The sequence below is a fragment of the Mesoplodon densirostris genome, chromosome X, assembly GCF_025265405.1.
Source record: "Mesoplodon densirostris isolate mMesDen1 chromosome X, mMesDen1 primary haplotype, whole genome shotgun sequence".
Lineage (NCBI taxonomy): Eukaryota > Metazoa > Chordata > Mammalia > Artiodactyla > Ziphiidae > Mesoplodon > Mesoplodon densirostris.
Genome location: NC_082681.1, coordinates 23,426,491 through 23,442,485, shown reverse-complemented (window position 1 = coordinate 23,442,485; position 15,995 = coordinate 23,426,491). Strand labels below are relative to the sequence as shown.

The 15,995-nt window shown below is 37.3% G+C and overlaps 1 protein-coding gene across 4 annotated transcripts in view; it reads right to left on the bottom strand.

Moving 5' to 3' along the window:
- ZNF280C (zinc finger protein 280C) overlaps nt 1-15,459 on the bottom strand; it is a 60,515-nt gene extending 45,056 nt beyond the window's left edge. For 3 of the 4 annotated variants that reach the window (XM_060086718.1, XM_060086721.1, XM_060086720.1), the window contains exons 1-4: nt 15,355-15,459; nt 7,513-7,558; nt 7,343-7,389; nt 3,003-3,152 (exon numbers count right to left, since the gene is read on the bottom strand). In XM_060086718.1, the coding sequence (XP_059942701.1) occupies nt 3,003-3,152; nt 7,343-7,373 (181 nt within the window). In that variant the 5' untranslated portion in view covers nt 7,374-7,389; nt 7,513-7,558; nt 15,355-15,459. Of the gene's footprint in view, nt 1-3,002; nt 3,153-7,342; nt 7,390-7,512; nt 7,559-15,108; nt 15,330-15,354 lie in introns of those variants that run through there. The other variant, XM_060086719.1, reaches the window with a different exon arrangement.
- Between the last annotated feature and the right edge of the window lie 536 nt (nt 15,460-15,995).

The window sequence follows — 15,995 nt, the reverse complement described above, 5'->3', positions numbered from 1 at the left end:
ACACAAAAAATAAGCTCAAAATGGATTAAAGACCTAAATGTAAGGCCAGAAACTATCAAACTCTTAGAGGAAAACATAGGCAGAACACTCTATGACATAAATCACAGCAAGATCCTTTTGGACCCACCTCCTAGAGAAATGGAAATAAAAACAAAGATAAACAAATGGGACCTAATGAAACTTCAAAGCTTTTACACAGCAAAGGAAACCATAAACAAGACCAAAAGACAACCCTCAGAATGGGAGAAAATATTTGCAAATGAAACAACTGACAAAGGATTAATCTCCAAAATTTATAAGCACCTCATGCAGCTCAATAGCAAAAAAACAAACAACCCAATCCAAAAATGGGCAGAAGACTTAAATAGGCATTTCTCCAAAGAAGATATACAGACTGCCAACAAACACATGAAAGAATGCTCAACATCATTAATCATTAGAGAAATGCAAATCAAAACTACAATGAGATATCATCTCACACCAGTCAGAACGGCCATCATCAAGAAATCTAGAAACAATAAATGCTGGTGAGGGTGTGGAGAAAAGGGAACACTCTTGCACTGCTGGTGGGAATGTGAATTGGTACAGCCACTATGGAGAACGGTATGGAGGTTCCTTAAAAAACTAAAAATAGAACTACCATATGATCCAGCAATCCCACTACTAGGCATATACCCTGAGAAAACCATAATTCAAAAAGAGACATGTACCAAAATGTTCATTGCAGCTCTATTCACAATAGCCCAGAGATGGAAACAACCTAAGTGTCCATCATCGGATGAATGGATAAAGATGTGGCACATATATACAGTGGAATATTACTCAGCCATAAAAAGAAACGAAACTGAGCTATTTGTAATGAGGTGGATAGACCTAGAGTCTGTCATACAGAGTGAAGTAAGTCAGAAAGAGAAAGACAAATACTGTATGCTAACACATATATATGGAATTTAAGAAAAAAATGTCATGAAGAACCTAGGGGTAAAACAGGAATAAAGACACAGACCTACTTGAGAATGGACTTGAGGATATGGGGAGGGAGAAGGGTAAGCTGTGACAAAGCGAAAGAGAGGCATGGACATATATACAGTTCCAAACGTAAGGTAGATAGATAGTGGGAAGCAGCCACATAGCACAGGGAGATCACCTCGGTGCTTTGTGACGGCCTGGAGGGGTGAGATAGGGAGGGTGGGAGGGAGGGAGATCCAAGAGGGAAGGGATGTGGCAACAGATGTATATGTATGACTGATGTACTTTGTTATAAAGCAGAAACTAAAAAAAAAAAAAAAAAAAAAAACTAATATAGGACTTCCCTGGTGGTGCAGTGGCTAAGACTCTGCCTGCCAATGCAGGGGATATGGGTTCGAGCTCTGGTCCCGGAAGATCCCACATGCCGCGGAGCAACTAAGCCCGTGGACCACAGCTATGGAACCTGCACTCTAGAGCCCACTAGCCACAACTACTGAGCCCATGTGCCACAACTACTAAAGCCTGCATGCCTAGAGCCCGTGCTGCACAACAAGAGAAGCCACTGCAATGAGAAGCCTGTGCACCGCAATGAAGAGTAGCCCCCGCTTGCTGCAACTAGAGAAAGCCCGCACGCAGCAATGAAGACCCAATGCAGCCAAAAATAAATAAACAAATTAATTAATTAATTTTAAAAATAGATATTTAAAAGAAACTAATACACATTATTCTAGTTGAGTACTAGTCATCTATAACTGATATAAATCCAATGTGAACTGTCATGCTTTCAATAAGATGATGTGAATAATATTGAAATATGGTGATATTTCAGTATAAAAATAATCACAGTGACTAGGAAACATTAAGAGAATATAATATTCTGTTTCTCTATCAGCAGCAAATATGCCAACATGCCTACTTCCTTGAAGTCGCACTCCACTTAGCATCTCTCAATTTGCCACAGGAAGTGATACCAAGAATTAAACTAAATTAAATTATTCTACCTTTTATAAAACTGAATAGAAGTGCTATTCTAAGTTTAGAGTCAAGAGAAGTAAGAACTAGGCTTTCAGAAAGTTACAAACTTTTCTCTAAACTACACTATTATGCACTGCCATAGTAAGTAAGAAAACACTGGTAGGCTGGCTACATTCTTTGGTAAATTCTCCTGGCTTAACAAAAGTAAGTATAATGAGAATCTGTTTCTTCATTCTCCGCTGAAACTCAGTATGTTGTTCCTCTGCATTTTACACATTTCTGATTGGACATCTTAACAAGTATCATTAATATCTTCACTTTAACATTATAACAATGTCAAGTCTAATTACTCTATGAGAAATCCACAAAGGCACTGGACATATTCTCCTAGAAAGTGTGGATTAAGGATTAAGTGTGCTGACTGCTTGCATCATCCCAATATAGCAGCTGAAGATCAGGCCACTGTATATTCTTCATGAATATACAGTAATCAGGAGTTGCTGAAAGATGGGTGTGGCCAGAAGCTACCGGCCATGTTGGCACACAGACCAGCACCTTTAATTTTTGTAGCCATGAATCAAGATGACTCTGATGAGGCACTTGCCTGTGTGTAAGAAATTCCATCAGAGACTAACAAAAACTTATTTAGTAGTCTGATATTTTAAGCAAAACATTCCAACACTTCCTTTTCTGGGTACATTTGGGCTTAAGGGAAAAAAAGAAAAATTAACAAATAAACAAGTAAATAGGCTACTTGGCTTCAATAAAATTATGATTTCTAATCTCAAAAGGCCTACAATGTTGTTAGGTAATCTTAACCTTTAGGTAATTTAGTTAACATTTTCCTTTTCTCTCATATGACATTTTTACCTCTCACACCTCCTTGTTCAACTCCCCAACCACATTCTCCCTCCGATTCTCACAAATTCTTACTGACCTCTATGCTCTCTCTCACCTCCAGCTCCTTATAGAGTAACAAGGACATATAAGACAGCCCCAGGTTTTCCATTAGAAGCAACATCTTATAAAGCTTTGCTTCACTGAAAGTGAATGCTTACTTGAAGTGGCTGGTCTTGAAGGTTTTACCTCTCCAACAAAGATCACCTCCTCCTCCTCATCTTCATCCTTAGTTTTTACTACTGTCTTCTGCCATGGTTCCAGATCTTCTTCTTCACATTCCATGAACAGTTCTGCCATTTTGGAATTATCTAATTTTCAAAAAGAGAGAATCAAATTTTATTTTTTTAAACACTTTTTTTTGCAATACATAGTATGATATTTAAGATGTACTTTAATATTCTGATAGCAATTACTGAACTGGTATTTGTCAGTAAATGGTAACAGAAGTATGAAACTTGGAACTCAACCTCTAATATCTAAACTAGTAAAATTAATCTAGCTAGATAGACTATAATGGATGACAGTAGTTATTTACAGTGGCTAATAAATTTTAGGAACAATCAAATCCAATCAAAGTGAGTTTCAGTTTTATGACTAGAATATGATTATATCCATGAAAGAACTGTACCTATTATCTGAACCCCCCCCCACAAACTTCTGTATTAACAAAAGGGAGATAATAAGAGATATGCTAGAAAAACTGAACCAGATTCAAGGATACCAGGCACAGGACAAGGCAGGGATGAGGTGCTGGAACGAAAATAGGATAATTAAGTGAGGCTTATTCCATCCCAGAGCAGATTACGCATTTCTCACCTGAAGAAACTAAGTAAAGAACATACTGTGGATACCACCAGCCTACAAATGCTGACCAATCACACAGAGCTACCAGGAAGCATTTTAGTGCCTCATTCTTAAATATGGATAGACACCCAATAAGCCCCAGAAATATGACTGAAATCTCCAATGTGAAAGACCAAAGTAATAAAATGGACCAAAAGATATTAAAGAAAACACAGATAATACAGAGAACAAGAGAAAACATTAGAGACTGTAATTAGCATTTTTAAAGAGATAAGACAGGAACGTTATAAATAGTAATATTCACAAAGCAAAAAGATTAAAAATAAAATAGCCAAAATTCAGTAAAGAAAAATAAAATGCCAAATTTGGGTAAACAGCCCATAAGTGGAAAAAGTCAAAAAGTATACATATACTAAATAAAGAAGACAAGTTGGCTATAAAATCAATTTCAAAGGTACAACTCACGTAATAAAGGCCCAGAAAAGAACAGAGGAAAAAAAAAGGATATAATCAAAGGAAAAATACAAGAAAAATTCCCAGTTCTAAAGGACATAAATCTCTAGATTGAAAGGGCCCACCAGCACCTAGCACAACGATCAAGAAAAAAACCTACAGTAGATGGACAAATCATGAAATTTCAGAATGCTGGAAATAAAGAGAATATCCTAAAATCTGAGAGAGAGAGAGAGAGGGAGAGAAGAAAGTTGGAATAATGATTTCAAAAGTCTTAGTAAAAATAATTTTCAATTTAGAATTCTATACCCAGCCAAGATTTTTGTCAAGCATGAAGTTACATATTCTTTCAGCATGAATAAAGACCAGTGGGACTTCCCTGGCAGTGCAGTGGTTAAGAATCTGCCTGCCAATGCAGGGGACACAGGCTCGAGCCCTGGTCCGGGAAGATCCCACATGCCACGGAGCAAATAAGCCCATGCACCACAACTACTGAGACTGCGTGCCACAACTACTGAAGCCAGTGTGCCTAGAGCCTGTGCTCCACAGTAAGAGAAGCCACCACAGTGAGAAGCCAGCACACTGCAACGAAGCGTAGCCCCCGCTCGCTGTAACTAGAGAAAGCTCATGAGCAGCAACGAAGACCCAACACAGCCAAAAATAAATAATGAATAAAATAAATAAATACACAACCTTTAAAAAAAAAAAAGAATAAAGACCAGCAACATCACACAAAATTTACCTCCCATTCGCCCTTTCTTTCTTAGGAAGACCCCAGCAAAATATGAGACTTAAGGAGGAAGACACAGAATGCAGAAAACATGACACTGAACACAATACAAAGACAAAGGGAAGTCCCAGGACAATAGCTGTTCAACAGGTCTAGAAAGCAACCAGCCAGAGTAGAGACGACCATTACTCCCAGGAGGAATGTCTCTAGGAGACCAAACACACACACATACACATACACACACACACAGATTAACAATCAAATTGTTAGATTACCTGACAAGTTTTACCATATAGAAAATCAACTTAAGAGGCTACAAAAGGGTGTGAGAAGACTTGGCTATAAATTTTAATAAAATTTAGCAAATTTTAAAAACCAAAAAATTTAAATTGCTGGATATATATTTAAAAAAGGAAATGTATCCATAATATATTATTACCATCATATCAATACTATGCTCATCAGCAAACAATATTTGTTACAGTCATCACAATAAAAACATCAAATATGATTTAACCAAAAATTGAGATATAACTACATTGGGAGGTGCTTGGGGGTGGTGGTTAAGTGTACGAAAACTAAAATCCTCCTATTCCTTAATGGAAAAATCATTAGATAATGTCAAAAACTGATGATTCAAGAGACAGCAGTACATATTTCAAAAATTTAGAAATATGAAACTAATTATTAGAAAAACAGCTCAACTATTCAAAGTGGATGTCTTGAAAAAACAGGGAGTACGTAGGCCCAAAACACACACACACCTCTCTCTTGCTTGCTCTCTCACTTTTCAAGAATCTGTGGATATGCAACCTATAAATTTCTGATTGTCTTTTTAAAATTATGTATTATTTTTAAAAATTCACCCAAATTAAAATAATAGCAATGAAGATGGATATAAGTGGCACTAGATATATGGAGTAAGATGTGGATGGGCTAACAACTTTGAAAAAATAAAAACAAAACAAAATAATAACTCTAGAGTTCTGGCTTAGACAATGATATCCTTTTTTTATTAGACAATGATATCTAAGATTTATCTTTTAAATAATTTCTAAAGGTAATTTTACTAGATTAAAACAATGTCATTTCTACTTTTGACTCAAAATTAAAAGGTACTATGTGAATATAATGATTTGGGGATGGCATACAAAAGAAACACTTTAATAAATTGGTGCTATTTTCTAACAAATTTTTAAAATGTAGTTTCCCCTTCTATACAAATAATTTCTTAGCATAGTGTTGTTTAATGCTTAGTAGTTCACCTACCATAAAACAAAATAAAAAAATCGTCCACTCTCCCAAATGTAACCAATTTTAAGAACCTATCTCTTTTCCAAACCTTACTTAAAAAAATATATACAGAATGTTCTAAGTGAAATAATTAAAAGTGTAATTCATAGTTTAGCATTTGCATACTGTGTCCCTCAGAGCCCTCATTTGTACTGTTTTTCCATCTAAAATACCCTTCCTCCTTACCTTATACTGTCCATATTATTCAAGTATAGTAGAAAGAGCATGGACTTGACATCAAATTGAATAGTTCAAATCTTCATTGCACCATTTCTAATGTAACTCTGGAGAAATTACTTGAATCTGTTTCCTCACCTAAAATATGGGTATAATATCTACCTAATAGAAGTGGTAATATAGATTTAGGGAAAAGCTATATGAAGTATCTAACTTCAAGCAATACTCAACAACATATTAATTCCCTACTCCTTCCCAACTCTTGGTTCAATTGTAACTCCTCGATAAACTATTAGACCCTGTTTTTCTTCCACCTTTTACTACACTGACAGCCTATGCCAGGCAACTCAGAATATACTATATATAATCTCAAACTGCTATTTCTTAATGTGTCTTAACTGTACATGTCTAGCTCCAAAGTAAGCTCCTTGAGAGTAAAGAACATATTTTCTTCTTCCTTTACATTTCCTTTTACACACAGTAGTCTACTGGATATGCAGTAGGCACTTAACATGCGGTAATCTAAGGGCTAAGGAACTAGGCAAAGTCAGGCAATGCCAAGTTTAAAAAATGAGAGACCCATGTATACTGATAATAAAGAAATTTATATCTACGTTAATACCATGGTCTTAATGTCATGTTGATACATAGGTCTTCCTCATTCTTTTTAACTGGGTACCGACACTGTCAATATATTCAAGATAGATGGTTGAGTAAAAAATTTTAAGGGCACATAATAGCATATACAGTATGATCTTATTTAGAAATAATTTATTTTTTGTCTATGCATAGAAAAAAGTTTGTGATTATGTATACCAAACCGATAATAGTAGTTATCTCTGGAAATGAGGAAGAAACACTTCATTTCTACTTTACTGACATTTTTATTGTATGTAGTTCTTTTTTACTATGGTATTACTTTAATGTTTTTGTGTGTTTTTTTAACGTGCCCACCTCTGTCTCTCTCACCTTTTCTCATGAAGCAAGGTTATCAGCACAAGACCCAAGTACACTAGTATCACTTGCAGCAGCAATACTTACTTTTTGGTTGAAAAGGGTTGTCGCTGTCCATCAAGTTGCAGAGTCACCTAAGCATTAACACATGACATCAATCAATTTTATGAGTCACTTTAAGTAACACCAAATATACTGAAACATGATACTTGGGATTCAGAAATCTTTGGGTCTAATTTCAATCTCCAGAAACTCACCATGTGACTCCACACAAGGTAGCAAGTTAGGTCTTAGTTTTCTGCCCTATAAAATAAAGATACTTACTATTAGGGTGGATTTGTTAAATTAAATGTACACACATTAAATATTTTTCTCTACAAAAAGTTTACCTTTTGAGTTTGATATACACATGCTACTCACTTTCCATAATTGGCTCATTCCTGAATGAATGCAAATTTTGTAAATAAAATGCTGAATGTAATAAGCATTTATTATTTGAAGAAATCTGAAATTATTAAATTACAAATAATTTTTGAAAGAGACCCTTCTGTAAATGAGTAATCACCCTGTAATACATGCTTTAGTAAATCTGAATTTTGAAATGTTAAGTAACATTAATCTTTAACTGTTGTTCTTTACATTTCAGAAATAAATTAATATTATAAAAAAACACATTCAAAGAAATTTTTAGGTTTCTTATCAACGCTAACAAAAGAACAGAAAATTAGTTGGATACATTTTATCATAGATTAACTCATTAAAAATAATTACTCATTGCCTTCTGTACTCAATGAAATGTGCTCAGTTCTAGGGAAAAAATTAAGATGAAGAAATCATAGTCCTTGCCTTCAGAAGTTTACAATCTAATAATGTCTATGTTTCTTTGGGCTTTAAAAAAAGCTGTTACAGGGCTTCCCTGGTGGCGCAGTGGTTGAGAGTCCGCCTGCCGATGCAGGGGACACAGGTTTGTGCCCCGGTCCGGGAGGATCCCACATGCCGTGGAGCGGCTGGGCCCGTGAGCCACGGCCACTGGGCCTGAGCGTCCGGAGCCTGTGCTCCGCAACAGGAGAGGCCACTGCAGTGAGAAGCCCGCGCACTGCATCAAAGACCCAACGCAGCCAAAAATAAATACATTTATTTAAAAAAGAAAAAAAAAAGTAACAGATACAATTTCACACCCACTAGGATGGTTATAACCAAAAAGACAGAAAATAACAAGTGTTGGCAAGGATATGGAGAAATTGGAACCCTCATACACTGCTGGTAGGAGTATAAAATGGTGCAGACACTGTGGAAAACACTTTGGCAATTCCTCACAAACTTAAAGTTACCATATGACCCAGCAATTCCACTCCTAGCAAGAGAGAATTGAACACGTATGTCTACACAAAAACTTGCAGATGAAAGTTCATAGCAGTATTATTGATAATAGCAAAAAGTAAACAACCCAAATGCCTGATTAATGGAGAAACAAAATGTGATATATCCATACAATGGAATAATACTGTCATAGAAAGGAATGAAGTACTGATATATACTACAAAATGGATGGATGGATGGACCGACCTTGAGAACATTATACTAAATGAAAGAAACCAGTCAAAAAGACCACATATTGTATGATTTCATTTATATGAAATGTCCAGAAATGGCAAATCCATAAAGGCAGAAAGTAGAGTAGTGGCTGCTTAGGGCTGGGAGGGTTGGCGGGGGAAATAAGGAGTGACTTCTAATGGGTATGGGGGGTTTCTTTATGGGGTGATTAAATTTTTTTTTTAATATTTATTTATTTATGGCGGCACACGGGCTTTCTCTAGTTGCGGTGAGGGGGGGCTACTCTTTGTTGTGGTGTGCAGGCTTCTCACTGCGGTGGCTTCTCTTGCTGCAGAGCTCGGGCCCTAGGCCCTTGGGCTTCAGTAGTTGCGGCTCATGGGCTCTAGAGCACAGGCTCAGTAGCTGTGGTGCACGGGCTTAGCTGCTCCGTGGCATGTGGGATCTTCCCGGACCAGGGCTCGAACCCGTGTCCCCTGCATTGGCAGGCAGATTCTTAACCACTGCACCACCAGGGAAGTCCGAAAATGTTTTAAAATTGATTGTGGTGATGGGTGCACAACACTGTGAATGTACTAAAATCACTGAATTGTACATTGAATGGGTGAATTGTATGTTATGTGAATTATAGCTCAATAAAGCTGTTAAGCATGTATTAAGCTGGTAGGATATAAGTCTGGTGGTGATGGAAGTCCCTATGTGGAGAAAGACTACCTAAGAAAGACGCCAACAAAGAGAATAGCAAAACCATAAGATTATGGAGTAGAGAAAAAGAGGGTAGGACAGGGAGACATTCAAGTTCTTTTGCTACCATCTAAACACCTAAGCCATGCTTAGAGGCAAAGTAGCTACTAGAACTTTTCAGTTAAGAGAGGGAATAATTGTTCATTTCTGGTCAAACTACTTTGAGTTAAGTTTCTGGTACTTACATTCAAGATTAATAATGCACTTTCCAACAAATTACCCCAACATTTTTGAAACTAACAGACCTCTGGGAAAATACTTATATTCCAGATGGTACAAGAAAGCTCTAAAACAATACATTATTTTGCTATCTAAAAAATTAACATAAGCATACTCCAAGGATCATCTGAATGACTACTTTATAATGAAGCTCAGTCACATAATTTCAGTACTCACATTTTTTAAAACTGAGATATAACTGACATACATTATATTAGTTTCAGGTGTACAACACAATGATTTGATATATGTGCATATTGCAAAATGATCACCACAGTAAGTCTAGTTAACATCCATTACCACATATAGTTACAATTTTTTTGTGTGATGAGAACTTTTAAGATCTACTCTCTTAGCAACCTTCAAATATACAATAGTCTTATTAACTGTAGTCACCACACTATATTACATCCCCAGGACTTATTTTATAACTGGAAGTTTGTACCTTTTGACCACCTTCACCCAATTTTGTCCCCCTCTCCCCCAACCACCAATCTGTTCTCTGTATCTATGAGGTGTGTGTGTGTGTTTTTAAAGACTCCACATACCAGTGAGATTATATGTTATTTGTCTTTCTTTGTCTGACTTAGCGTAATGCCTTAAAGGTCCATTCATGTTGTCGCAAATGGCAAGATTTCCTTCTTTTTTATGGCTGAATAGTATTCCACATTTTCTTTATTTGTTCAACTAAAGATTGACACTTAGGTTTTCCCATGTCTTGGCTATTACAATAATATTATAACATTATACTACAATAATGCTGCAATGAACACGGGGGTGCAGATATCTTTTTGAGTTAGTGTTTTTGTTTCCTCTGGATAAATACTTAGAAGAGGAACTGTTAGATCATACCAGTACTCATGTTTGTTTCTGTATTTACTATTTCATTGTCATCAAGTACTATCACTTTTACTGCTGCTGGCTAATAATAAAAGAACAGAGGGAGGGAATATCTAAATGATGCATTTATACTAAATGCAAGGAAAATGACAGTATTTATGGTTAGCTAGAGAAATGAAGGTATTGAAAAAGTTTAAACAGAAAAATCTTGCTACTGTTTAGATAGATATGAATCATGGATATGAAAAACTCAAAAAAAGTAGTCAGTGACTTTGTTTCACCAAAATACATTATTCAATGTATTAAAGTTGATTCGAATGGCACTGATTTTGCAGTTTTCATTATTTTGTTTTATGATTGTACAAGAACTCTAAGAATATTTAAACATTTTAAGTAAGAGGGTGTCTGTAAAAATGTTTTCCTTATAATAGGAATTAATTGGTACGGTACTCAAATCCAAGAAACACTGGGTTATACCTTGGTTTCTTAGACAATTTCACTGGCACCTAAACAATTCAAACTCTCAAACCAGGTTTTGGGAACAAATCACATACAATTTAGAAGGAAAATATAGACTCATCATCTTTTCTTTGTCCAAGAAGTTTTTATATTGTGGAAATGATTTATTTTTTTGAAAGCCTGAACACATGAAGTCCATGTACATTTTGAGCAGATCTTTAATAACTCTACTATTTCCCCCCTAAATTAAGTTTTCAACTTTTGTCTGTTGACTTTCATACTTCATCTATATGTAGAAAATTGCTAGTTGACACTAAGATTTAAAATTCATTAGCATAATACTTTGCAAAGATTGTCTGTATTTTAAAACATTTTAAAATTAGCTCTTGGGATGGACCACCCCTCTAATAAAATTTACTTTCTGCAAAGTAATTTTTAGATCATATTCAGGGTAAAGATTTTATCTATAAGATGTTTTTATTGTAATTGATATGTAAAAGATATAACCTGGAGAAAAGACAAATGCATAATTGGCCTTTCAAAGACAAACTATATAATAAATGTTTTAATAAGTTTCATAAGATATTCTTTAAAAAATATTTATTTATTTGGTTGCACCATCTCTTTAGTTGCAGCAGGTGGGCTCTTTAGTTGCGGCACGTGAATTCTTAGTTGCAGCATGCATGTGGGATCTAGTTCCCTGACCAGGGGTCGAACCAGGCCCCCTGCATTGGGAGTACAGAGTCTTATCCACTGTGCCACCAGGGAAGTCCCTTTCATAAGATATTCTATAATCACTAATTCCTAAAGTAACTTCAGGGAGTATATATTCTTAATTAATTCACATTTTATAGGAATAAAACTGATCTACTGGGAAAATATCAAGTAAAAATATGGAGCACAATTATGGGAATACTGGACATAGGGGCTGAATAACTGAGTGGGAATTTGAAGTCTACCACTTTCTGGTTGCCAAACCTATAGGATATTTAACTGGCCTCTTTGAACTTAGTTTTTCTATCTGTAAAATGAAAACAGTAATACCTTCCTTGCAGCACTACTGGAAGGTTAAATGAAGCACATGAAAAATTACTGTACAATGCTTTGCATTATTTTGCTCAACTGTTCCTTCTTTACTGAAAATCGTACAAGTTGATGAATATAAGCACTAAGAAGAAACAAAATTCTAGTTCACGTATAGAACTGTTAAAATACTGTCACAAATAAAGAACACCAGATCAGCAGTTCTCAAACTTTTTTGAGCTCAGGTCCACTCTTCATTCTTAAAACTTATTGAGGACCCCAATGAGCCTCCTGTTTATGTGGATTAATATCTCTTGATACTTACCATATTAGAAATTGAAACTGAGAAAAAATTCAATATATATTAATTTATTTAAAGTAATAATAAGCCCATTACATGTCCATATAAATATTTTTAATTAAAATAACCAATTTCAAAAACAAAAAATTTAAGGAGAAGAATGACAATGATTTACGTTTTTGCAAGTGTCTTTAACATCTGTCTTAACAAAAGACAAGTGGAGGGCTTCCCTGGTGGCGCAGTGGTTGAGAGTCCGCCTGCCGATGCAGGGGACACGGGTTTGTGCCCCGGTCCAGGAAGATCCCACATGCCACGGAGCAGCTGGGCCCGTGAGCCGTGGCTGCTGGGCCTGTGCATCCGGAGCCTGTGCTCCGCAACAGGAGAGGCCACAACAGTGAGAGGCCCGCATATCGCAAAAAAAAAAAAAAAAAAGAAAGAAAAGAAAAGTGGATTCTTTTATCAGCTTCTGGAATGTATTTTTTAGTTCTTCTAAGTATATACAAAGAAGTACACCATGTCTAAACACTTATTAAATACCTAATAAAACTGGTTTCACTATTTCTTTATTCTTATGTAAATTATTTCTAAAATGACTTATAATATAAAAGATGAAATAAAAATTGTCCATTGGACCCAGATGGTACATAGGGATGACTACTTTTCCTGATATACTATTATTAAAAACACTTCTTAAGATAAAACTGCTTTGCAATGAATGAATTTAAAAGTCTAGACACGTTTTGATACAAATTACTGAGTAAAACAAGTCTTCTGGGGTCATTATTTAAAACAACCTGACTGAAAATCATATATATTTTAAGTCCTTCTCTGAAGCAAGAAGAAAAAATATTCAGGGCTACGTATTTAATTAGTGAATATGTCAAATATTTCTGATCTTTGAAAAGTCACTTTCGAAATAAAGCACATTTTCCATATAAATTTCCAATATCCTATCTGTCACTAAAATATGGGTTACTTTCTGTTCACAAAAATTGCTATTCATTTAGGTATTGCCCCTGTCCAACTGGTATAACAAGAACAACAGAAAAATTTGGGTATGGTTCTAAATGTCCTCTTGAATAAAGAAAACAAATTGGATAGAAGAGGAGGTACAGAATTATATATCCTTTCCCCTTACTCTCCTCTTCCACTAAGAAAGCTGATGCTGAGAAGTAAAACCCTGGGCTGAAAAAATCAGATTGGACTAGAAAACTTAACTGGGGAAAAGTGGCTGAAGAGAAGCTGAAATTTGGATCCCTTCAACTGGGGAAAAGGGGTTGAAGAGAAGAAGCTGAAATTTGGATCCCTTCAACGTAGAACTTTTTTCAACTTTTCAACATGCTTGGGAATAATAACAATATTATTTAAATTAAAAAAGTTGAAAAGATATGAAGTCTTCTAAAAATATTTTACTGAAGTGTAGTAGTTGATTTACAATGTTGTGTTGATATGAAGTCTTAAATATTTTAAATATAAAGGAAAAGAGAATTGAAAAGTGTTACTTATATATTTTCGGTGAGTCTCCATGCTTATTCTCCTTGACCACCTCACTCTCATTAAAAAAATGGATCATAATATAGTGAACTGAGCACTGGGTGAGGAGTCAGAAGACCTAGGTTCGAGAATTGGTTCTATCACTCCTACCCCCATGACGTCGGTAAAGTCTCCTCCTTGAGGCTGTTTCCTCACCTTCTAAACAGTTCTATCAACACCCCACAGCCCACCTCAAAAGAGGTGATAGCCATGAAATATACAAATGCAAGATACAACTGCAGTGGGACTTGTACAAATGTTAAAACATCAAGGGCACACAGCCTTAATTTTATAAGCAACCCAGTGTCTTCATAGGCTTAGTAAAGCTTCTGCTTAAGGAGACAGTTTGAGCTTTTCACTGTAACCCCCCCAAAGCAAGACACATCACAAATGCTAAGACCAGACTTCTGTAGTTAAAACTCTACTTCTTGGTTTTAATTTTATGTTTAATGGCACTAAAAAGCATTAGAAATCACAGTTGAAACCTGAAAATAATAAAAGCAAAATTTAAGTTCACAGATTAAAAAAATCTTTGCAAACAAAGAGAACTCTTTGGATGTAGACCTCCTGTGCTTGTAGAAGCTGGTTCACTTGACATTTTCTTCTCTGATTTCTCCTTTTTAAAAAAAGCATTAAAACTTGAGATGAGTTAAGAGGAACTCCCTCCGTGTCTAGAGAAGGATAAAACCTCAGAATGAGATAATTTTTTCCGTCTCATTAAGTAAAACCTGCAAAGATCACTGTTAAAAAAACTGTGTCTCTTAACTCCACGTTTCTCCTCAGGGCTCTTCTCCTCTAGACAATAACGGAATGGAGCACGATTTCTATGACGGAGGAGAGAAGTCCCTTTGGCAAGAACAAGGGTGTGAGCATTGAATGACCAGTAACCTGGGTGGGGGGGAATCAGGACAGAAAGAAAGGAGGGGCCCAAGAGGCCCTGAGGCCAGAAAGTTCGGAACCCTCTCTGGTTTCTATCCCCATGACTGAAGAGCCGGGGATGGGCGGGTCTTGCCAAACATCGGCATAATATATACAAAAGACCAAAGGGAGTCGCCTCCAGAAAGAAAAGCCAAAACCAGGCTGGGACCGACCGACACATAGGCCCCAGAAGGTGAGGAGGCAGCAGTGGCAACCCGAGTGACCCCGGCCCTCAGGCCGCCAACGGCTGCCGCCAAGCAGTTACCTTTCCGAGATGCCTCCCCCCGCCGGGCTGGTGCAAGATGGTGGCCCACCCGCCACCGCGCCGCCAAGTCCGTCCCCTCCCCCGCGCCCTGGGCCATCCTGGCGACGCACGCCAGCATCCAGACCCTCGACCTGCAGTCCTCACGGCCGGGCCACCTCAGCTGCCCTCAGAGTACGGTGGCCGTCGCCTCGCGGGAGAGCCCCTGCCTGCTTCCGCGCGGCGTAGGCGGGGGCGGGGGACACTTACCGCGAGCGGAGCAGGTTGGGCTGACTGGGACTCGGAGGAGGAGAAAGAGGAGGAGGAAAGGGAGGAGCGTGAAAAAATTAGGCGGCGGCCTCAGCCACAGCCACCTCCTGGGGCGACTATCGGCGCGGAACGAGCACCTCTGAGGAAGGGAGAAGTATATAACTACGCGCGCTGACTCATGGGTAGACGCCAGCTTCTCCCCCGCCCCCCCAAACATCCGGGTTTCTTTTCTAACGGACCAGGGAGGGCGGGCAAGGACATGTGCGCGGCCTTACACATTCTCGAAGGCAGCGGTGCTCTGCCTGCGGGTGGTGTGCTGTGGGCCACATTCCGCGCGTCAGGACGAGGGTCTGGGCTGATGCCTATCTCCTCGGTCAGACAACTGTCTAGCCCGTGTTGCAATCCCGAAATCAGGGCTACACATGAAATGTGAGCACATGGAAACGTGAATTCTGGGTCCTCCCAGTGTGTAAGGGCTAGAAGCACCAATTAAAAAAAATACTGTACCCAAGAGGTGAAGACATAAATCAGATGAGTGAAAGGAATAAAAATCAGGTTATTTTAAATAACTGGTTAATTTTACTAAATTTACTTTAAAAAATATGATTTTGGTTGCATCTCTATTATTCCTAACTTGGTCA